Source organism: Myiozetetes cayanensis, unplaced genomic scaffold (genome assembly GCF_022539395.1).
Source record: "Myiozetetes cayanensis isolate MyiCay16 unplaced genomic scaffold, myiCay2020 scf1, whole genome shotgun sequence".
Classification (NCBI taxonomy): Eukaryota; Metazoa; Chordata; class Aves; order Passeriformes; family Tyrannidae; genus Myiozetetes; species Myiozetetes cayanensis.
This window is the reverse complement of record NW_026086604.1, coordinates 121181682-121204938: the sequence shown is the minus strand read 5'-3', so window position 1 is coordinate 121204938 and position 23257 is coordinate 121181682. Positions and strand designations below refer to the sequence as shown.

At 39.0% G+C, this 23257-nt stretch overlaps 1 protein-coding gene across 4 annotated transcripts in view; it reads right to left on the bottom strand.

Annotated features, from left to right (window-relative positions):
• SNX13 (sorting nexin 13) overlaps positions 1-7045 on the bottom strand; it is a 65258-nt gene extending 58213 nt beyond the window's left edge. For 3 of the 4 annotated variants that reach the window (XR_007628618.1, XM_050312438.1, XM_050312453.1), the window contains exon 1: positions 6801-6970. Coding sequence is in view for 3 of the 4 variants with exons in the window: in XM_050312438.1 (XP_050168395.1) it covers positions 6801-6812 (12 nt within the window). In the remaining variant the exon portion in view is untranslated. Of the gene's footprint in view, positions 1-6800 lie in introns of all 4 variants that reach the window. The other variant, XM_050312444.1, reaches the window with a different exon arrangement.
• Positions 7046-23257: the final 16212 nt, after the last annotated feature.

Here is a 23257-nt window from a genome sequence, read left to right as displayed (position 1 = left end):
TGTGATCAGAAATACTAATTTGAGTATATAAACTATAAAAAATTATGTGTCTTCCAAGTATATTAAAAAAGGTTATATACCTTAATCAAATATACTCTTCAATAAAAAATAAAATGTCTATGAGTAAGAAATACACCAAGATATACTGGGGGAAGGGAACCACTCACACAGCTTTTTAGGAAAAAAAAATTAAAAATAAGTCACACACCAAAATACAGATATGATTTTAAAGCACAAATAGTTCCTTCAGTGGGTAAGGAACAGATATCATTATTAGTGATCCTATTACTTTCAAACTATCACAAAAATAAAAAATATGCTTCACAGAAATAAAAACATATGCTTCACAAAAGTAAGCTGATACAATGTTATCAAACACTACAACAGTTGGGCAAACCAAAAATAAACAAAGTTTCGAGTTATTACAAAGGACACGGAGTGCAAAGGTTTAAGTTGGCCTCACACAGGAGGAAGGACTGAAGACTCAGAGACTGCAGCAGCAGCTGTTAGAGTAGCAGCTCAGCAAGGAGCAAGACTCCCTCATCTCTCCAAATCAAACAAGATCATCTTGACAATCAGTAAGGCTTTAAAGGAATCGCTCTTTCTACAGTTACACTGGTTGGATACTTGTTTCCCAAAGCATGTAGGCCACCAGATTTTCAACTCGTCCCTGCAGTCTGAAATGCCAAATGCTGAATAAAGAGTGACTGGGAACATCACGTATGTTCATTCCCCATTGCCTTCAGTACCAATTAAGTGGTATGAGATACATTATCCCAAGTCTGAGGCACTGTTTCGTAATCAGTGGCACAGCTGAAGCAAGAATTTCAAGATTCTAAGAGTATTTTCTACTTGGCCCTGTCTAACAGCACTGACTGGAAGGGTGGAAATGCAGAGTATCCTACAGGTCATGTAGCAATTCAAACTTCCTGCTCAAGTTCATTCCCTTACATCACAAGAGACAGCCTAACCTGCTCTGCTTCAGAGGCACCAGCAGAAGCGTTGAGTACAGCCATGTCTTAGAATTGCAAAAATATACAGAAGAACAGGAATATGTGATCTTAAAATAGGGACATTTATGAAATAATAGCATTCTGACACAAACAGATTTGATTAAAATAGAACTGGGATCACTCCCTTCCTTGAAGAAGCATGGGATTAAGGGAAGAAAGGCAGAGGAACAGACATAAAAAATAAAAATGACACTGTAACAAATGCACAACTGCATTTAGGCAGTTAATACTCTTCGAAGTACATTCCCAAACTCATGACCATTCTTGGAGAGAAAATGTGCAAGGCTCATCCTCCTACCCAAAACTCCAACTACAATGGGATACTGAATTAAAGCCTTTTAGACATCAATGCTACCTGTGAACTTCTAACTAGGCCACACTAGCCCTAACTAGAATAAACACAGTGGTATTTTCAACTGTGAGATAAAAAATAATTACACAAACAAACAAACAAACCACAGTTCTGGGAATTTAAAGTTCTTCCAAGTGAAGTTGCGAAAAGGACACCGTGCAGCCATTTGAGGCATGAAGGGATTTAATGGGAAGCAAGCCAACAGAGATGAGTTTATCTCCTCCTGCTGGCAACTAGTGGACTGACAAACTGGTGAGGCTCAAAACAAATTAGCCTTGTGCTCACTGTCTGAGAAAATATGAAAAACAGCAGGACTGAACAAATATCAGTGTCACTGGTAAAACAGTTTCAAAAAAACCTGCTGTACTAATCACAATGGTCAAACTCTGTATTCTGTCCTGGGAAATCTCTGATTTTTCATAGAATCCCACTTGAACAAAACTAGTTACAAATCTGTAGGACTTTTTAAATGTTTGTAAAATGCCAGTTAAATTCTGCAATAAATTTGACTCACACTATTTTAACTGCATAACTTAGATCATGTCCCCTTCCACACAGAAAACAAAGCCAACATAACTTCTTCAGAAAACCATCTCAGCTCCCTGAGGATTTTACACAACTCCTGTTTCAGAACAATAGTCATCTTTAACAGCTATTCCCAAACTCTGACCGGGTAGGAATTGATCTCTTGTCCAAAATAAATGGCAGTTATAAAAGGAGTCCCCCTAGCTGAACATACCCATCAACTGTGCTTACTAACATTAAAAATAAACATCCAATTCACCTCATACCTGTAAATCACAACTATGCATTTATCATTTTAAGGTGTGACACTACAGAAATTATGTTAAAGAGGTTAGAGTGCTCTTGATAAAGCTTGTCAATATGTTTCCTTCATGAAATAATGCCTCAGATTTTTAATTCAGAAATCAGATATTACTTTGGCAGGGGGAGAAGAACAAGCAGTTGGGCCCAAGATCACAAGGACTTTTGCTTCTTGAAGTTTCTCTCTCATGTAACTGCAAGTGACAATTGTAATTGATTTTTTTATCATTTCAGCCTTGGTATTCTCAGCCAAGCAATGGGGAGAAGTGCAAATGGGACTTCTAAATATTAATTCTTTAAGTGGTGCAAATAACTTAGATACAACCACAATTTTGTTTCTAATAATAGCAATTCTCCCAATGCTAATTCAAAGGAAAATATGCTTTGTCATCTTTGTAAGGGTGGGGAGAAAAGGACGAACATATTTCAAACAGAGATAATTCCCTAGAGTGCAACCAGACCAAGGAAATCATCATTTGGAGCTCCTTCAGCTATCTAACCAGACAAGTTATTACTATTTTTATTGAAGGAACTTCACACTATTCTTCTTCCAGTCAGCTTCAGGGAATGGTCCACACTGATATTTGTTTGAGTTGTTGCAGAACTCTGCATTCAGTCTCAGCAGTTTAGCCCCAACTGTACACGCTAAGAATAGTCCTGAGTGTTTAGACACTATCTTTTACTAGTAGCCAGCAAAATATTTCAAAGCAAATACTTGGAACATATGACAACTATTCTTTTCAGAACACTAATTTTCTTAATTTTACCATTCCTCACATAATTTTAACTGACACTTCACAAAACATGGAGGTATTAAAAGAGCTGCCGTAGCAACAGTTAAGTACACAGTGCAGACCAGCAACAGGGTAGACCTCAATTACAAAACATACTGAAGGAGAAAGAGGATTTTTACTCCCAAAGGCTTGCAACTAATGCTCCAGCTAGATTTCATCTAGGAAAACACTGGCCCTAAAGAAAGCCCCAGCATATAAGTTTCACAAAAGGACAGAAAACAAGGTTTTTTCAACACCCTGATAAATCTCTACACATTTGAAGCTGTCTAGCAGCAGAACATAGCTCAGACACATGAAGCATCCTAGGAACCTGCCACTGCCATGTATCAAGGAACAGAAAAAGATAACAATGCTACAGTATATCATGCAGTTAACTGTTCTATAACTGTGTTCTGCATCTTTCAGAGCTGGACTAACATACATTACAATGTGCTACTGTTGCAGGAAGGCTAATTCACTATTACTCTAAAGCAAGTTAAAACAAGCTGCTCAGTCAACCTTTATTCTTAAAAAACAGGCTAATTTACTCAGTTTTGCTCAAAAGCAGTTCTCAATGGTTAGTATCACAGTCTAACAAAAAAAGGTTTGTTAAAGATCTCTTAAAAACTAGATTGTTTAATGGAAAGGAAATACTGCATGTAGTTAGTGAATTGCCTTGACAGCTGGCAATAACAAAAAATACCAACATGTCAGAATTCATTTTGTATGGCTCACTTTTAGTTGGCAGATACGAAAAAGTTTTCCTACTTCATCAAATTTCAAAAATCTTTTCAACCATCACTAGTACTGCAACAAAGTACCCTTGTTGAGAATTAAGTTGTCAAAAATTTAGCTGCTGATAAATTCTGAATGAAGTCCTCACTGAGAATTCAAAGCAGTTTAATGAGTAAACGGAGGGAAAAAAAAAAAAGTAAGAAAAAAAATCTGCTCCTCACTTTAGGTAAAGTGCCTTTTCCAGAGGTAGCACGAGCTGCAAATGTAGACAGCACAGGCCATCAATTTGAAAGACATTCTAAAACTTCTTATAAATTAAGTCAAAATCCTTTTGAATGTTTGTTCCCATCAGAATTTAAGATACTATTGACCACTAAGAGCCAGAGTTGTAAAACACCAGCTACATCACTGTAGTCAGGGCAGTACAAGAGGCGAGCAGGACGAAGATGGTTCTCCGAAAACACAAGAGACAGATCATTGCAACTTCTGTCCATTATGGCCTCGTCAGACGAGAAAGTGCTGAGACAGTAAATCACATGGAAACAGGCCACACTGGGTCTTAAAAAGCAGAGAACAATCTGATGAACAAGAAAAGGGGAACAAGTGAAAAGACATAGAAAGGCCAACACAACAGACTCGGGAAACACTCGCAGCAGGACTTTGAATGCATGCAGACAGAATGTATTCAACATGACTGCAAAAATAAGTTTTGATGGCCATGACAATGAAAAATTGGGAAGTGGCATTTGCTAACTAGGTAAATAAGTGTATGAGCTTGGCATCCAATGACATGATTTCTGAATGTAACTAAAATAAGACGGGCAGTAAGGGTCAAATAAAAAACACAATATTTTTTTTCCTGAAAGGAAGTGCGATCTTCCCCTGAAATTACTGATTACAAAGTCCTAATTCTAACTGCATCCACACAAAATTGAAATGAATCTGCTAGGGTCTGCATACATGGATATGGTCAAAGGATGTAGGAAACTGACCTTGAGAAACTCTAAGTTATAATTTAGCTACATGATAACAATACATGTAGAAACTGATTGTGCCTTTCCTTCATGCTTAAATATATTTAAGAAAAAATACTGTCTACATTCTTAAGTTATAAAACTTATGGATATAAATTTTTAACGGTTAAGAAAAAAAAAAAAGTAGAGTGATCTTGGTCATTCAAGACATAGTAAACTAGACAAGTCCACAAATATCCAGCACCAAAAACAAGTGCACTGTTTGCTTCTAATATCAGTCCACCATACTCAATTTTCACATACAAAGAAAAACAAAAAATGGAGGAGAAAAGATATACATGTACCCATAGACTTGAAACAATCCGCATCTTTGTCCAAAGTCTGGTAAGTTTTAGCTACCAAGTTGCCATTGGAACACCCAAAAAAATGTGCTGCAAAAGGACTCCTCCAGTTCACATCCTGACAGGCAAGAGCTGTCTGATTACCTGAAGAACTCCCTACAGTTGCTCTTCAGGCAGGCAAAGCCTGCATTTTTGCTTAAAATTTAAAATCATGTCCTTGGCAGGGACAAGGCTGGAATACTTTACCCTGAAGCATTTTGTCTACAAATAATTTATATACAGGAACTAGAAAGACATCAGAACCCTGTCCTCCTGACACCAAGGCTAAGTATTATAACTCGTCATGACACATGTAAGCACTAGGTTTTACCTCAAAAAGCCAATGGATCAAGTGTCATCCACACTGTTACCCACACTATATCAGCACTATTACAAAAAAAACTAAAAAACCCTCAGTTCCCAGACAATAAAGTGTCTTGGATAGGCACACAGAGCTATCATCAAAAGGAACAAACAGTGCAGTATGAGGCACTGACCCAGAACGTTCTATGCCACCCTTAAAATAATCTAAATTACTATGGCTAATGCTTACGCATCACACTCACCAACTCTCTTTAATGGAGATTATTAATCTTGACCACCCACCAAATACCCTCAATGCAAAAATAGGTCATGTATTTTTACAGGTTTAACTCACTCCACAAATTTTACCCTCCTGGGGAAATCTGAGAGCTAGTGGCTCTACAGAACCACTTTCTTAATGTCCTAAAACTTTTAACTGATGCAAATTGAACGGTAGAGGATACTTTTTAATGCCACTCATGAAAGCAAAGCTAAATTTTTCAAGTGTCAGAAAGCAAGCCCTTCCCCTGAAAGACTTAAGACAATTCATTTTTGGACGAATAACCTTCACTGTAGGATAAAATGACAAATCATAAAACACGGGTAATGCAATCATCACGTTGGAGAGGTATCTGCACTCCAGACACCTTGCTGACACAATAAAAATAGAAAATCGATTGGTCTTTGCAGAGAAAAGAGAAAACGGGGTAAAGTCTCACTCCTAGCAACTAGAAAGCACTGGCAGATAGTACTGTCAGATTTCGCCCTTTAGAGTGCCTTTGGACACAGTAGACATTTCTAGCCCACGCTGATCCTCAAATACCTGCTTGCCTCACAGCTGAGCTGCCCGGCTGCTTCGGGACGGAAAGCCCCCACTGGGGAGCGGCGAGCCAGGGTAGTCAACTTCTAATGATTACCTACTGCCACGGACTGCTGCAAGCACAGCCGAGCCGCCCGGCTTAAGCCCTCCAAGGAGAAGGCAAACACGGAGCCTTCAGGAAGCCTCCCCGGAGGAGGCCAGAGGGGCTGAAGGGGGAGCGGGCGCGGGGGGCCCGGGCGGGGGCACCTCCCCGGCGCGGCCCGGGGCCCAGGCGGGTTCCCCCTCCCCAGGTGCGCTCCGCTCCTCCAGCTACGGCCCCGCCGCGGGAGATCGCGGGGAGGACGGGCCGGGCCCAGCTGCCGCACGGAGCGGGCACGGTGCACCGGGCTCCGCCGCGGCGCTGGAGAGCCCCGCTCCCGTCCCGCCCTGCCGGCAGGGGAGGCAGGGTGATAAGAGGGGCCTGGCGCTGCCCTGGCCGAGCCGGCCAGCGCCTCTGCCCTCCGCGGCCAAGGGGGAGGCTGCCCGCCGCCCAAGCAGCTCGAAGGCCCGGGCACTGAGCGCTGCCCACCCGGGCGGGCGCAGCGCCGCTCCCCGCGCTCCCGCACCCCGCCAGCAGCGCTCTTACCTCTGTTAACATTATTACCCCGCTGCGCTGCGACGGCGCCTCGGCGGCTCTAGCCCCGCAGCATGGTGAAGCCTGGCGGCCGCGCGCAAAGCTACCCCGCACCCCGCGGGGAGGCGAGGCGAGGCGAGCGCCGCCAGCCCCCGCCGCCGCCCCGCTCAGCGCCCGCCCGCCGCCGCCCCCGGCCCCGCCGCCGCCCCCGCAGCCCGGACCGGAGCGGCCGCCATCTTGGGACGGCTACGTGCGCCGCCGCGCCCCGCCCGCCGTGCGGGGCCGCCCCTGCCGGGGCCGGGCTCGAGCTCCGCTCCCCGCCCGGCCCGGGGACCCGCAGCGGCACCGCCGGTCCGAGCCAGGGCCCGGCCCCAGGGCACAAAGCTCCCAACGCTGTCGTCAAAGACGGTCTGCTGCATGTTGGGTTGTGTTCTTTTTTTCCCCCCCGTCTCCCTTGGTGTGACCTCAGAGCTCTTGGGTGCCAGACAGCTTTTCTGCGAGCGCTAATCGAAATATTTTCTTAAATTTCTGACCAAGCAGCATGCCTCTCATCCACCAGTGACGTATATAGCACTGCGCGTCGTTCCCTGCTCTAGATGTTAAGAAGGAGCACGTGTCCCATGAGGAGCGGCCGAGGGGGCTGGGGTTGTTTAGCCTGGAGAAAAGGAGGCTCAGGGGAGAACTTATCCCTCCCTAAAACTACCTAAGAGGAGGTTGGATCGAGGTGTGGATCGGCCTCTTCTCCCAGGCAACTCGTGATAGGACAAGAGGACATAGTTCTTAAGCGCCACGGGAGGTTTAGATTGGGCATAGGAAGAATTTCTTAACAGAAAGAGTGGTTAGACGTTGGAATGGGCTGCCCAGGAGGGGGATGGAGTCACTGTCCCTGGAGGTATTCAAGGAAAGACGGGAGGCGGCACTTAGTGCCATGGTCTAGTTGACATGGTGTTCCTTCACAGGATGATCTCTCAGGTCTTTTCCAACCTAACTGATCCTTTGACTTTGTGAAAAAGATTTCTATAATTCTGTCACCTACAGTGTTGTTAGGTAGCGGCATAAAGTATAAAACCACATCTCAGAACCAGAGCCATGCCTGCCCTGTGAGCCCTGCTCCCTATGCAACATGCCCCCACAGCTCAGTATTTGAGTACGTGGAAAGATTCCTGTTTGAAACTTGCTGCTCTTCCTTTAAACACTGTTCTGTGGGGTTTCGTTTGTTTGACTGCTTTTAAAATAAACTTTAAAGTTATAAAGTTAGCCTTAGGTGTATTAGGAAACTAGAAACAAGATGGGATATTTTTTCTGCATTGCCAGTAGTACAACATGCACACCAAAGAAATAGTAGTGGTTAGCAGGAAGGATGGAGGAAAAGCAACACTACTATTATAACATGAAGGAAACCAACCTTCTTCAATTGCAGTGTTTTTTGTCCCTGAGTAAAAGTCAAATATGTTTTCTTGCAGAAATGTGACGCATATTAAGCAGTTCTTAAGGTTAGTGAGTTTTGTAGAAGTTCTTTAATTTTCTCAGGAATTGTTAAATACTTAGAACTTCAGGATTGCCCACTTCTTAGTTCAGCTGTTAGTCATGTGAAACAAAAAGACCACTTCCTCAATATTCATAATTTTTTATTTCCTATTCTGAATAATAAAAAGTACTTTTCTAAGTATCTAATATGCTTTTGTACTTCTGAGTCTATATTTTGGAATGTTTTACGTTAGCAGTGCTCCTTCCTCCAAGGTGATTCCTTAAAGAAAATCCAAATCTCACAACATACACAGCTTTACTTTAAACAATAGACTTGACAATAACAGAACCATGCAGTGGTATTTCACCATCTTGATAAATTAAAAATTGTTCAAAAACATTAAGCAATGGGAATTCTGAAATACCAAATATATTGTATTGCTTTGGTCCCCTAACATTTTGAAGGTCCTTATTTGGAAGACAGTCATATTTGTACAGAGCTGTGGCTCTGTGTTCGTGTTTTTCGCCACACTTCAGTTCAAGCAGATAATGCCCTGTGCTCAGACCACTGGTAGAGGAAACCCTGAAGGTACACATAAAATAGCAGAGTGGTCACTAAACCATCAGTAGTGTAATAATGCAAAAACTTCAACACATATTTAGCTAGATAGGAAATAGAATCAAAATACTTAAAGCATCTACTGGTCGATAAATACCTTTCTGGGTAAGGCACATGAACTGATAAATTACCCAGCTCATAAAACCTAAGGGGTTAAAACATAAGGTAAAAATCTCATTCTATTTATGAATATATGTAAATGATAGCAGTTGAACCAAGGTAACTGTCTGGCAAAAAAAACTGTCTCTTGGCACCATATTTCTTTACTTTGTGTGTTGAGACATAGCAGTTAAGGTTTTCAAAAGAAAATTTTTTGCAAAGCTGTATGTACCCTAAGTGTGCTAGATGTAAAAGAAGAGCAAATCTTATGCAAATCTCCCAGCAAGATGAAGTCACAATTAACACTTTGTACTTGAGTTTGCCTCTATTTCTGTTTGGGACTTGTCAGCCCAATAGTATACTAGCCTGGAAAGCACCTTCCATTCTGGTAGTGCTGGAATAAACCTACCAATGCTTCTACTGAAGACTGTTCTCTGATTTTACACCAGTCAGCATAGATTTAATATTATTCAAAATTGTTACTAATGCTAGAATGCTTTTTTCTAATTTTTGGTCAATTTTGGTCAACTTCAGAAGGGAAAAGCAGTGTAATTGCAACAGCAGGCATGAGGCTTTCAGGAAGGACTGAACCACTTAAACGTAGACCCAAGGCGGAAGAGGGGGAAGCATCATAAAGGAGAGGTGAGAAGAGGCAGCAGATTGGAAAGAAGATGACCTGAAGGACTTCTTAAAAAACTGCTGGGAGTAGCACAAAGAAGGAAAGGGAAAGAAAGTTGCAGTTACATTGCCTGTTCCCATTCTTAGAATAACTGAAAACTTGTACAATTTTTTTTTTCCCTGGGAATGAAGGTGTTTTCTAAATTAGTAGGAACAGGTCTGGAAACAAGGATTCAACAGAGACCGAAAGAATTATCAATGGTAGGCCATAAGCACTGGAACACTTATTTCTTTCCCTGACCCCATCTTCAAGTGACAATAACGCTATTAGACTTGATGAGTCATGTGTGAGAGAGTTTTATCCAATTTATCTTCATGCATTCATTCCATACAGCTTTGGACTGGTGGTGCAAGAAGCCAGCATGTTAGCGGGAGCGGGGCAGCCACGTTAGCACCACACTCAGCCAGGCAGAGCAGCACACGCCTTGTTTTTTATGTCACTTCCACAAACCCGCAAACACGGTGTGAAGAACTGTGTTAGGGCAAGTATTTATATCTATAGTCAAATGCAAACCCGGCAGAAAGTTTTTGCACCCAGTCCTTAAAATAATCACAGAATTCTTTTCTCTTAGGCCTAGACAAATGCTTAACTCAACTAGGAGTACCCAAATACTGATGGCTGCAAATACCTTCATATTTATAAAACAACTACCTTTTGATAAACATCCTGGTGGTCCTTGCATTCATTACAGTTTTCACTGTCCATAAGCAAAAAGAGTTGTCTGATGGTTTAGATCCACACTTTGAAATCCCACTGCAGCCACTGGAAGCTGCGGGGCTATCTAATGAAATGATGGATGAATGCAGCATTAAGATCTGAAATACAGCAGGAGGAGATAGGGATAGCACCAGCAGGCTCTACACCCAGAAGTTTATAAAGATTTTTAAAGTAAAGCATAGAAAGTGCACTAAGTTAAGAGACAAAAATACAGTTGTGAGGGGGCGGATGCAACACACAGAAGCAGGGGCACAAGCAAGATAGAGCAATAAAAGAGCAACTGTGCCAACTTGCAGCGAAGCACAAGGAGCTCAAACTATTGAAAGGAGGGCAGTTCCACAACCTAAATAACTGTTAGCTCACCAGCTTATGAAAAATGAAATCAGTGGCCTAATTGCCATAATGATAACCTCTGAAAGAGCAGTAACCTGCATTTGGAGAGCAAATACAAGAAAACAAGGGAAGACTAAGGAAAGGGGGAACTACAGGCAGGGTCAGGGAAGGGACGGACTGAATGAGTAACAGACCTACTTTGCTTTACTAAGCAGTTTCATGAAAGTGGCTACAAGACTGTTTTTAATGTCATCAGCAAGCTTGAACTTCTGTACCTTTCTCTACAGTATATAAAGATCTTTTACATAATTAAATTTTAATACTGTAAATTAGTTCTGATTGTCCATAACCCCTGATGTAAACCAAAATTTCTCTTCTGTTCCCTTGTTTAAGTAGTTTGTAGCTCAGGCTGGTTTGTAGCTCTGATTGGAGTTTGCATAGCGTTGTTTAGTTTGGGATTCACTTTTTGGGGGGAAGGTGAGGTGAATTTGTAATCATTAAATGTTTCAAATGTTAAGTCTTTACTGTTTAAAAGAAATTCTCTGTGGTTACATTCTATTACATTTCAAATAAGATCACATGATCCCAAAAGTCTACATAGCAACATGATTAAAAGGGGAACTCAGAACATCTTTTACATATGAAATTTGAATATTCCGTTATTTCAGGATGTTGCCAGTTCTAACCTTTTTGGTCTGAGCTGCCTGATCAGAAGGTTTGTTTCTGATCAGGATCACAACTGTATAATTTCCAATTAAAGATTTCATTCACTTTTTTTTTTTCAACACTCACCTGAAATGCAGCACAGACAGAAAATGCAAGCATACATATGTGAAAGGGCCATTTGAAACAATATGATGTGAATGTTGGGCATTAGATAAATAATTACTGAAGAAGTGTCAGCTTTAATTCCTGCTTCACCATTTGCAGTAAGGATGCAATATCTCCCCAATGTTCATGTTCCCAGAATTGTTTACTGGAGGCTTAAATTTCTTTTAAAGCTTCTGCCAGCTTACATATCTTCTCTGTAGTGAACTTTTTGCTATTCAAACAGCTGTCAGCAGCAAGACAGACACTGTTTCCCTTAGCAGCTTAATCCTAGCTGTCTAAGTAAGTATTAAAGATAAACTTTACTTTTAATACAAAGAAAACCCTTTCAAAATTACATTGGTGTCTTTTTCAGAAGTCTATCATGACATGACTAGAGTCATGTCAGAATTGTAACATAGATGTTAGTCATCAGCTGCTTAGCTTCCGGCCAGGGATTTTCTGTGAAAATAATGCACACAAATAGAAGGCTTCCTATGCTATTTGTACACTGCTAATACAAAGGCAAGCAAGATAGAATGCAACAAACTGTTTAGAAAAGATGTCTTAATTCTTAAAATTCCTTTGGAAGCAACCAAAGCAATTCTTTATCTGAATGATACTGTAATTTGAAGATAAAGCTGTTAAATGGAATTTTTATTCTACATTATGGTAAATGATCTGACTCCTTTCAAGAGGGTTGAGACTCATGAGAACATGTCTGCAGTTAAAAGATATTTCTGTTGCTCTTCAGAGTATTTGCTGTTACCCATGCTTGACCTGCTATCAATAAATAGCTGTTGCAAAAGGTTTTGTATGGTTTGTCTTCTGAGATTTCAACCCTTCAGAGCATCTAGCAGGCAGACCAGCCTTTGTGATGGGCCCATAGGTCTGAAAAGTACCTTCTTTTGGTATCATCTTGAGCTTATGTATGTGCATTTTTAGAAGATACTGCAAAAAATTAATGTACATGGCTTACCTTTATGGTAAGAAGAATTTGTTTGTATCATTATATCATTGTTATTCTTCTAGGCATTAGGTGTATATCCAAAGCAGGTGTTCGGGCCTCAATTTTACATAGCGATTACAGTGATACTGATGCTTTGATTAAGTATTACAACAATACAGAACCTTGACAGTGACTTAAGAACAAAATTAAGATATTTAGTGGCATAGAATGGATTATTATATGGGTTGTATCTAAAACACTTTGGTAGGAAAGACCCAGTTAATAAGACTAACAGCTGGTAAAAGAAATACAAATATGAAGCAAAGTTATTCACTACACATTAAAAAATTTAGTATCATGTTTGAGTTCTGAAAAATTGATGTCTATTGTGTACTCTTTACATAAACTCAGATAAAGATATCATCCTGAGAAGTCTGAGAAGTCTGGCTAACTGTATTGTAGTTAACACATGGTATGAGAGCTCCTTAGTTAAGAAATACTTTTAAAAACCAAGAACTGAGCTGAGGGGAACTAGAAGTGATTTTTTAGTGATGTTTTCGACTGAGTCCTAAATGCCTAATCCATAAGCATCAACAAACTTTCTAAGAGAGTTAATCTGCTTATAGGAGGTGGATGTTGGGGAGAAAATGAGAAGAATTGAATAACCAAGAACAAAATAAATATTTTGTCTGCAGTATCAGCAACCTCCGGTGTTCGCAACCATTAGCTAAGCTCTAAGAATCATGCCATTGGAACTGTAAGTTGTTTACATTTTCCCTGTCTCCTGAACCTCTAAGAAGTAGTCAAGTCACATATTCAGGCTTTGCTTTGCAATCATAAATGCTACAAACTCTTTTAAAAGCTTACTTCTTACCTTTCTTCTCTTGTGCATCACTGAGGTTTGCATCTTTTCTTTGTGTGAAGGACTTTATTAATACTCTCAGGGTTGAAGCTTTAGACCTTTGAGGCCACTTTGTAAATTGCCTTCATTCTTCTGGTTGGTTGTTTCGCTGCCCACTTACAGCAGTTTGTTTATAACACATACTGATGCAAAAAACCTCTACAAAATGTAGAGATTTAATTTAATCCTTGGAAACAGCCACAGTAAGTTCAAATTCCTTAAATGAAATGCTGCTTGTAATGCATTAGGAGGAGGACAACACAGAGGAGTACAACAATCATTGCTTATTTGAATTACATTTCCTCTGGTTTTGTTAAAAACAGAATACTCTCCCCTGTGTGCTTTACAACACAAGTCAGTGTCTGCTCCCCTGAAAGAGCATTAAAAACTGCTCCTATGTCAATGCTAAATTGTCTTTCATGTATTACAAGGACTACCAGATCCCTCCTTCTCCAGAAAAACCTGTTCCTCAGGCACTCCTCTTCCTCATAGTTAGACACATAGTCAGAGAGGCCATTATGAAGAATCTTTAACTGGGTAGATTTTATGTACTAAATGTGTATATGACTAAAGATCTGATACCTCTAATTGTTTCCATGGTTTGTTTGCTTTATCTTTGACATTCTTTTTTACTCCTCAAATTTTTCACAAGTTTGGTTGTTTGCCTTTTTTTCCCTAATGTTACTTTTTGGAAAAAAAAAAAAAAAAAACCAACCAAAACCAACCAAACAAAAAAAACCCAACAACTTTCTGATTGTGTGTGTTCTTCCTTCACTTTACAAGAGGATTAATTGTCACTTGCCCATTCTCAAAATGTTTCCTCCAGCTCCCAGAAAGACAAGCAGGTTTCTCCACAGTTTATTGTGAAAGAACTGGAACAATGTATGCCACTGCTGCTGACATGAGGACATCAGCAATACATTTAAGGTCATGAAGGATCAGTAAAGGCATAATCTTAGGTACTCTTTTGCAGAGTGACTCATGTGCCTGGGTATTAATCCTTGCAGCAAAGGCATATCCTAAAGTAGGATGGTGAAATTTTCTCTAATAAATTCTGCCATTTCCTGATAATTCCTGTTCTCTCTTAAAATAGTTCTGGAAATGCCAACTTGAAAAGGATTTGTAAGTCTAAAATGCACGTTTTGTTTTTCCCTTTCTCTTTGATGTCAGCGGGTTTAACAAAGGGTATCACTTTTTCTTCCGGCTGAGAATACAGTACTTCAGGTTTATTTATGTCCCATATTACAAGCAGTACAGATACTGCAGTCAAATCTTTGCCTTATATTAAACCGACAGTACAATGCCATGGATTTTATTTGGAAACCCTGAATATAATCATCACTTGACCCAGACTACTCTGGAGTCAAAGTTGAGATTGCAAAATAACAGACTAAGCTAAAATCTCTTAAACAGCTATGCACAGGAGTCTGCAATGCAGTTTTGAGTTGAAATTCAGATCTGCTTAGTCATCATACTGATATAAGATTTTGGATTTATACAGATAACTGCCAGAAAAAGCCTAATTTACTCCAAACTCACCAATGTTTTGAAGGTGAAAAGAGAAAGGAGAAAAAAGGTGTTCTGTCCAAGTCTGATACATTGCTGCTTTTAAAATTGTTATATGGAATTTTTATTCACCTATTAAATTTAAAAATTGCCAGATAAGAAAAATACTAGATACATCAAGTTCTTCCTCAATACATGATGCAATTGAAAACTTATATGTAATACCTTCCGGTGTTTCCAGAGTTAAAACCCAAACAGCACCTAGTTCTCTAATTTAAGTTGCAAATTATCTGACAAAACTGATAAAGAACAAAGCTGGAACAGAGATTTTCCAGTTACAAAACAGAAATCAACTGCACTAGATCTTTTCTTGCTCCTTTCTGGAGCAGCCCAACGAACACACAGTTAGAAAACATATCAGGAAAAATAAACAAAACCAAGCTGGATTAATATACTTATTAAGCAAATTTAAGATTAAAAACCAACCAACCAACCAAACAAACAAAAAACCACAGTAAAATTACAATCCCCTACACATCCAGCTGTGGAAAATAAACATCTGCCCTCCAAAGTCCAGTGTTCATCTTCATCCATCTGTACTTTTTCGGCTAACTCAGTGCCATTTTTTTTTCTTCTTGTTCCTCACCCTGCAATATCTAGAGATAATAATGTTTTACTTCCATTCCTCCATTTTCATAGAGGGAATATACTTCCCCCTTCCTTTCAGCTCCTAAGTCCCTGGTGTGGCAACACCTTCATATTCCTTTCAGAAATACTTCTCTTTCTCACAGCTCAACATGAACATGGGCTGATGTCTTCTGCTTAGCACCTGGGGAGAGTCCCATCCCAGTGGAGTCAGCAAGCTGCCAGGATTCATCTGTCTTCTGCCTCTCAACTCAAGCCAGAGAGCTTCTGTCTCTGAGAATACCCCAGAGAACATGCTCTGGGATAAGGCTGATGGCAGCTACCATCTATCCAGCATTTCTGGATCTAATATTCTCACTAATGGAGAAAGGGCATATTTGCTGTGTAACTTTAAACTGTATAGCTTTTCAATGAGAATGAAATAACTTTAAATAGAAAAATCAAATAGAGTTCATCATTGCAGCAGGTCCTGCGGTTGGTTTTGTTGCTTCACCTACAGCTGCCATCTGTGAAGGCATGTGTCTGAGCCATGTGATGATGAAAGATTCTGCTGTAGGCAAGCAAGTTTTTGTCCTTCCTCTTGGAACAGAAATGCTTAGTTATGTGAATCCTAGGGCCTTAGAAAACCAGGGAAGTAGAGAAGATGCATTTGTTTTCTGATACAGATACGCCTTGGTTCAAACCCCTCCATCTTTGCTACTAATGCTCTAAGCCCTCAAAAACTTTTGCATCTCTTAACTTTGCTACTGCAATGACTTTTGTAATCACTCAACACACCGAACTAACGCAAACATTTTGAAGTGTCTGTAGGATTGTGATCAAAGCACATTTAGATATCTTCTGCCCCCTGCCTGCTAATTAGGATTGGATAGCTCTATTGTGAACAGTGCTCCTCAAGCAGATTAATATTTCAAAGGACATCATCGGTCTTCTTCTCCAAAATCTGGAGATTTCCAGAACTTAGAAATCACTTTATCACTTTGGCAACTGTACCCAAAAATAACTATAAAGAGACAGAGCTTTGTTCCACAAGGACATTTATTTCTGGGATGATAAGGAAAAAGACCTTTCTTACCTTAGGTGAGAGATGTGACTAGAATTTCATTAATTCATTGGGATGCACATAGCTAGGACTGGACTAGTTACACAGAAGTTGTCAAAGACTTTGTAAACTCCTTCTTAAACCTTTACATTGTATCTAGAGAAAGTTCATTTGTGGAATGAATTACAACGAATTGGAATGAATCTAGAATGAATTGGAGTTATGCACTGAAGCTATCCACAGAACATTTTCTCTTTTTTTTTGGAGTTAGCACTCTCATCATGTATGTAAAGTACCCAGCTGCTGATTAGAAGATTGCAAAAGGGATGCAGAAAGTCTTTTTAAATATACAGAATGAAATAGTGTAAGTGGCATTTTGTGATTTGTTTTCCAATTAGGAATGACATTTAATTTTAAGAGTTGAGCTGTTTTTAAGATAACATTTTGTTGGTTCAGGTGCATATGCCTATTACTATGATTACTTATTGTAATTCTCAGGATTTTAGGCACAGAGCAGGCCACATGGTCCCTTGTATCTCTTTTCAGTAGTCTCAATTTTAATGTGTGAGACTACACTTAATGTTGTGAGAGACACAACCCCAAATTTATTTTTGGTTCCAGTTTTTATGTATTCCTAGATTATTAAGGGAGATGTAGGTTTTAGATCTTCACTGACTTCACCAGTATTGGAAGTAGACCTTTCTCTTTAAGAAGAACAAGGGAAAACATAGCTTGTTATGCAGAACACAACCTAAAGTCAGTTTTGAGGTATACAGGCATTAGCATTAATTTGAGTTTTCACATTAAAATCCTATGGTTGAACTAATAAAAGATACTTTCTTCATAATAAATATTTTTAAGTTGTTTAGCTTAAAAAGGCAAAAACTTACAAGGAGAATTCGCTTTCTTTAAGTATCCCAACTGTATGAAATGCTTCATAGAAATAAGTAAAACCACATCTATACTGATAACTTGCAAACAAGAGGCTGCAGCAATGGTTACACACTCACACTAACATGACACAAACTGACTGTCTCTTCCTGTGCCCAGCTGCTCACCCCCATCGTCTTTCTCAGTGCTGGTAAAAGCACAGAGGCTTTCGAGCGGCCACAGTCAGGCAAGTCAAGGAGCACATGCACCCATTTTTGCATGTAATCTGCAGGATTTAATCACATTAAACAGACTGTATAATCATGACCTGATTCTGCAAAACCGTAATTTGGAGTTTCGCATCTTAAAAACCTACACATATTAATCATGTTATAGCTTATATGATACTAAGCACAAAGCAGAAGACCTATGGAAAAGAAATCTGTTTCCACTTCAGTAAGGTGCAGCTGACAGTAGTACTTAGGAGAAGTGTGATGAGGGAATTAGTAGGTTGGATGTGTGCTTTTTATATAATATCAAAAATAGGTGTGCCACGACGTAAATATAGGAAGGATAAGGAACCAGATTACTTCCTGTTTTGCTTTTGGAAAATTGTTTACTTTGAAATGCTTGCATGTCTTTAAAAAAATGCTTTAAGCAAACTGCCTGGATTAAATCAAAACAATAATTATGATTTCATGAGTTATTCTGTATCTTTTGGTACTGAGGCTTTGATCTCTGACATGTTATATTATATTAGTGCTTATTACAGACCACCATGTTGCCTGACAGATCGGAAAACTTTCATTATGCTGGGACTTGCATATACTCAAAGTATCTTGCTGGGACTATAAAAATAATCTTTTTTTTCTATATAATCTTAATGCTATAGTTCAATTTTCTTGTTCATGAGCAATAGGGAAATTTTGCAAACCAAATAAAGTGCCAGCCTTTCTTTATGTGCTTGCTGTTGTATAACATGCAGATTATTGCTGAAGGGTGTGTTTCAAATTGTAGTTTCAAATTTGCTTTTATAAGATAACAAAATTGCCTGTGTGGGCACAAATGTACATGTGTGACTGTTGTATGCATGCACACATGCATGTTTATCTCTCAGTTTTCCATTAATGCCTTTGAGCCCTTTGGCTAATTCCAACAAAATTAACTTAGGACCGTAGCTCTAAAAATAAATATGTTCCTACAAGGCTTGGAAAATGGCCAAGTAAAATAAGGAAATCTTATCAGTGTACTGGCTAAAGGAAAAGTTGTCATGTAAGAGCACACATTATTAGACACTAGAGAATCTACCTTGAGGACACCCTGTATAAATATCTCATATGTGGAAAAGAGGGTCTTTCTTGGCTTATGCCTGAACTGGATGATGCATGTTAAAATAAATTCAATACGCGCAACTGTCTGGTTTTACGTCTTCTTTCTTTACCAACCTTGGGAGTGTTTCCAAGTTCTCCATTCATGTGCAGCCTTTGATGTTACAGGTGGTAAGTCCCTGGAATATCCAGCTTCATGAAACTACTTGAAGATTTTTAAAGGGTACCTGTTGCTTCCATCCACCCTGTGTAGATGTTTGTGCCAGCAACACCAAACAGGCAGAGCCCTCCTGCAGGAACATACATCCAACCCTGCTAACCTGTCTTCTATCCTCTAGGATCCCCTGTGGTGTGTCGAAATTGGTGTGCAGATAGATAACTGAAGGGTTTTGCAGAAGCTTTTCACCCCATTTTCACCTGCGAAGTCAGAGGCCAATATCCATGGACTATCAGAGACTTGGTGCTGCCAGCCATCTTCAAAGGTCTCCAGAAAACTACATCTCATAACTTAAAGGAATTGAAAGGGCAAGAAATTTTGTAGGGTGTGCCCCACTTGATACTTTACAACAGTTTTGTTCTCTGGTTTTTTTTTTTTTTTTGATTGTCTGATACTTCAATTCAAGTACTATATAGCCAAAAAAAAGTTTATCTTTTCTCATTAGTCTCACATGTGTCTATGGTACTTTTTTCAGAGGTCTAGGGCTTACATTATCTTGATTTTTTGCTAAAAAAATACAACACACACAAGAAGTTTCTTAGCTTTGTGGTTGAATAGAAAGCTTTAGGAAGTGATATAGTAATGAAAAACAAATTAAAAAAAAAAGCCCACAACCTCACACTTATAAAAATAATTTAAGATTTTTTTGTAGAACAGTTTTATGATTCTGACTCAGGAATTGGTATGTCCTTGTATTGTCTTTGTATATTAATAGTCTGTCTTAAATGGACAAAGAAGTTAAGGAGGACATACAGAACACCCATAGCAACAGCATTACTATAGTCACACACTGCTTTTAGAATTCTTTTTGTTTGCATAGAAAAGGCACTACCCCTTTGGCATAAGATGTAATTCTACTATAAAAATGTGTTCTAAGTTGTAATTTGGTATTTTCTGGTTATTCTGCATGCAAATATATTCAAAATGCTTGATGAAGTACTAAAGATTCTTCCATAAGAAACTGCCTTTAATGTAGAAACTGGGAGAAGAAGAGATTGATTCATTGTTATTCTTACTTGAATTGATGATCATTGATTTTGCAATAGATTTTCCCGGTTCTAAAATGCTAAGAAAATGTAAGGACAACTATTTACCTCTTTTAAAGTAATTATGGAGACATCTGGGAAAGTAATCATCATCCATGTATGAAACTATTCCTTTAAAGGCAAACAGCAGTGGGTTTTTCATGTAATGGTGTATATATATATATATATATATATATATATATAGTAAAAATTCTGAAGCTTTTATGTAGCAAGAATTTGAAAGCTTTTATGGAGTTTAAGATCTTTTAGGGAGCTTTTTGGGAATGCTGGTATTTCTAAAATATTTTACTGTAGAAACGTGTATGGAACGCCACTGAGATATAAACCAGAGTCTAATTATAAACTTTAAATATGTGTGGATGCATTCCATAGTTCAATCATAAAAACATATTTATAGGCAAACTGTTTTATAACTACATATATACTTACTTTAATACAAAGGCCAATATACACAATATAGAAAACTTATCTTATTAAAGGTACAGTTTCTTGTTATTTCAGTTAAGGTATGAGATTTCAAAAGAAAATGATTGAGGCTCCTGTAATATCTTGCTACTTAGAATTATAAAACTTAACATTCTTGGTAATTTTAAGTTAAAAAATTACTTTTCAACACTAGTTACAAAGGATAAGGAGGAAAATAAGCTGCCTTAAAAATTGGAGATTAATATTAAAATGTGGTTTTCTCTGGATTTATGATCTAGTGATATACACTTGCAATAATCCCATTTTGCCCCAGGTCCATATAGCACACCCATTTCAGAACTCTGGTCTTCTCCAAGACCTTTGCTGGCTCTGTCCCTAGCAAGATCTTCAATGTCCACCACAATTTTCAAATATAACCCAAATATCCCACGACCCCGCATATCCTAAATTTATCTTAATTTTACCTGCTGTCTGTATGGCATGAGTAGCTCAGTTACATGTGTTGGCTGGCCAGTGTATGTAGATCAGCCAAGCACTTCTATGTAATAGGATGTTAAATGTTTCCATTCTTTATGTCCTTCTTCTAATGAACATTAGTAGCAGCTCATTTCTCTCTCTCTAAGTGTCATTTTTTTTTCACTGAGCATGAGGACATATGCCAGCTATGAAACCTCATTGTTTTTGTGGTCACTGACACTACTGGGTTCCAAGCTGCCAGGAAGAGAACTTGAAGAAGAAGAACCATTTCATAACCCTCACTTTCTGAGGGAAGTGCACAAAAGAAGAGAGACAAAATTCAAGTTTAAAAAAGGTCATAGTGCCTTCTAACTCTCTTTTGCATTTCTTCATAGTGGTTAAAACACAAAACCCATGAACAATTACATAAAAGTAATTCTGAGCATGATCTTTTTGAAACCTGTGAATTTCAACCTGATGCATTGGCTCCTAGAATGATATTGGGTTAAGTGTATGATTCTGAGCTGCTAAGAAGTGGGAAAACAACAAAAGCTGAGGAAGAATGAGCCTCTGAATCAATATGTCTCATGCGAAATCACATCATATTCCCTGGACAAGTATTCCAGGATGACCTTTTACTGTATGTCTCCAAGTATATAATAGACTAGGCCACCATTTCCACAGTCATTTTGCCATCCCTAGATTGAGAGTACAGGGTGTCACTGATGAGCATTTCAGTTGTGAGGCTCATTCTACATTGTCTCTGTCAATCCAATTATAATTATGTTTATTCATGAAAATCTGTAGTAGTTTCTGATGTTCTCCCAGGCTTCTAACATTAGTTCAGGAATACCGTAAGATTCTTTATTTTGCCAGCTTCATAACAATCTGTCTGAATTTCCTCCTAATCACATTATCATCTTTCTTTTTCCCATATAAGCCCCGGGAGACTTAATTTAGTGCATTACATCTTCCACAGTGATGGCTCTACCTTTATGCTTTGCTGAAAAACTGACTAAAAATTAAAAATAAAACCCCATGCAATCAAATGAGGTGTATAAATTCACAAAGTTATTTAAAAGTAATAAAATATATCTAATGCAGTTCCTATCTGTCAGACAGCCAGCCATGTCAAAAACCACACTTCTTATAAAATTTGTGACAGAATGTTTTGAAGAATTACTGTATTTTTTTCATCACAACAATTGCCTGGTACAAAGTCTTCTGAAGATTAAAACCTGCATTCTCTGATGCAATACAGATCATAACTAATGGGAAATAGGTATTTATTCCACTATGTGTCCCAGCTGGTGTTACTAATGTTTATAAATGTATACCTATGTTCAATGGTCTTTTTAGGATAATTCTCTTTCTGAGAAAATTTCAGAGACAGTCTGGTTCTTTAATAACATCAGTTGAGCCACTCAAAGCAACATTTTTGACTTCATTTTTTTTCAGTGAGGGTGACTGCAATTCTGTAATCAGAGGAATTCCCATTGTGAATGAAGACATATGGTTCATGTCAGGGCCCCAAGTGCACAAAGAGGCTGCAATTGCTGCTCTCCCAGGTGAGAGGTGTCACCTGGGACCTGGACCCACACAGCTGCAGCCTCAAATCCAAGATCTTCATTTTAGCTCTGTCTTGTCCCGTATTTGAAACTTAAGACCCCTACCATTGACTCTAAATGGGTGCAAAACTATGCCAAAACTCAGTTTTCTCTGTGTGCTATATAAACCTACTACTTCTGAAACCCTCTTTCTCAACATCTCAGAAGAAAGTTAATAAAACAAAATCCCTGCCTAAAAGTCTGCAACTAATTTATTGCTTGATCTAAGTTTCCACACTAGCATCTGAGAAAATAGAAGAAGGAGGATTAGGGAAAGCAAAATGAGTAAAATAAGGCAAGAATATGCTTTGCTAGGAGTCTCAAAGGAACTGGATGCTCCCTTATGTTCTAATAGGTCTTACATGTTTTTTCACATATCTCCCCAGTGATGTTGGTTTTATACTGGAGTTCTGACTTTTATACTGGGGCTATGAATTGTCATACTGATCTGTTTGCTATGTGTAATCCTGCAAGAAGCATTGGAAAATCATAGAATGGCTTGTGTTGGAAGGGACCTTAAAGATCCAATCTTGCTGCAAACGTGTGTCCCTGCTATGGTCTCTGCTATGATCCTGTGGTGATAACTCAGCAGGGCCAGCAGCCCAGAGCATGGCTGCAGGGGGTGAAATGGGGCTGTGACTCAGCCTGCTCCTTCCAGTCCTCCTACCCCAATTCAGTGCCAGCTCAGGCACCCTTATAAAGACTATTTATTAGTTTTAGTTTCTTTTTTCAGAAGGTACAAAATTTACCAAATA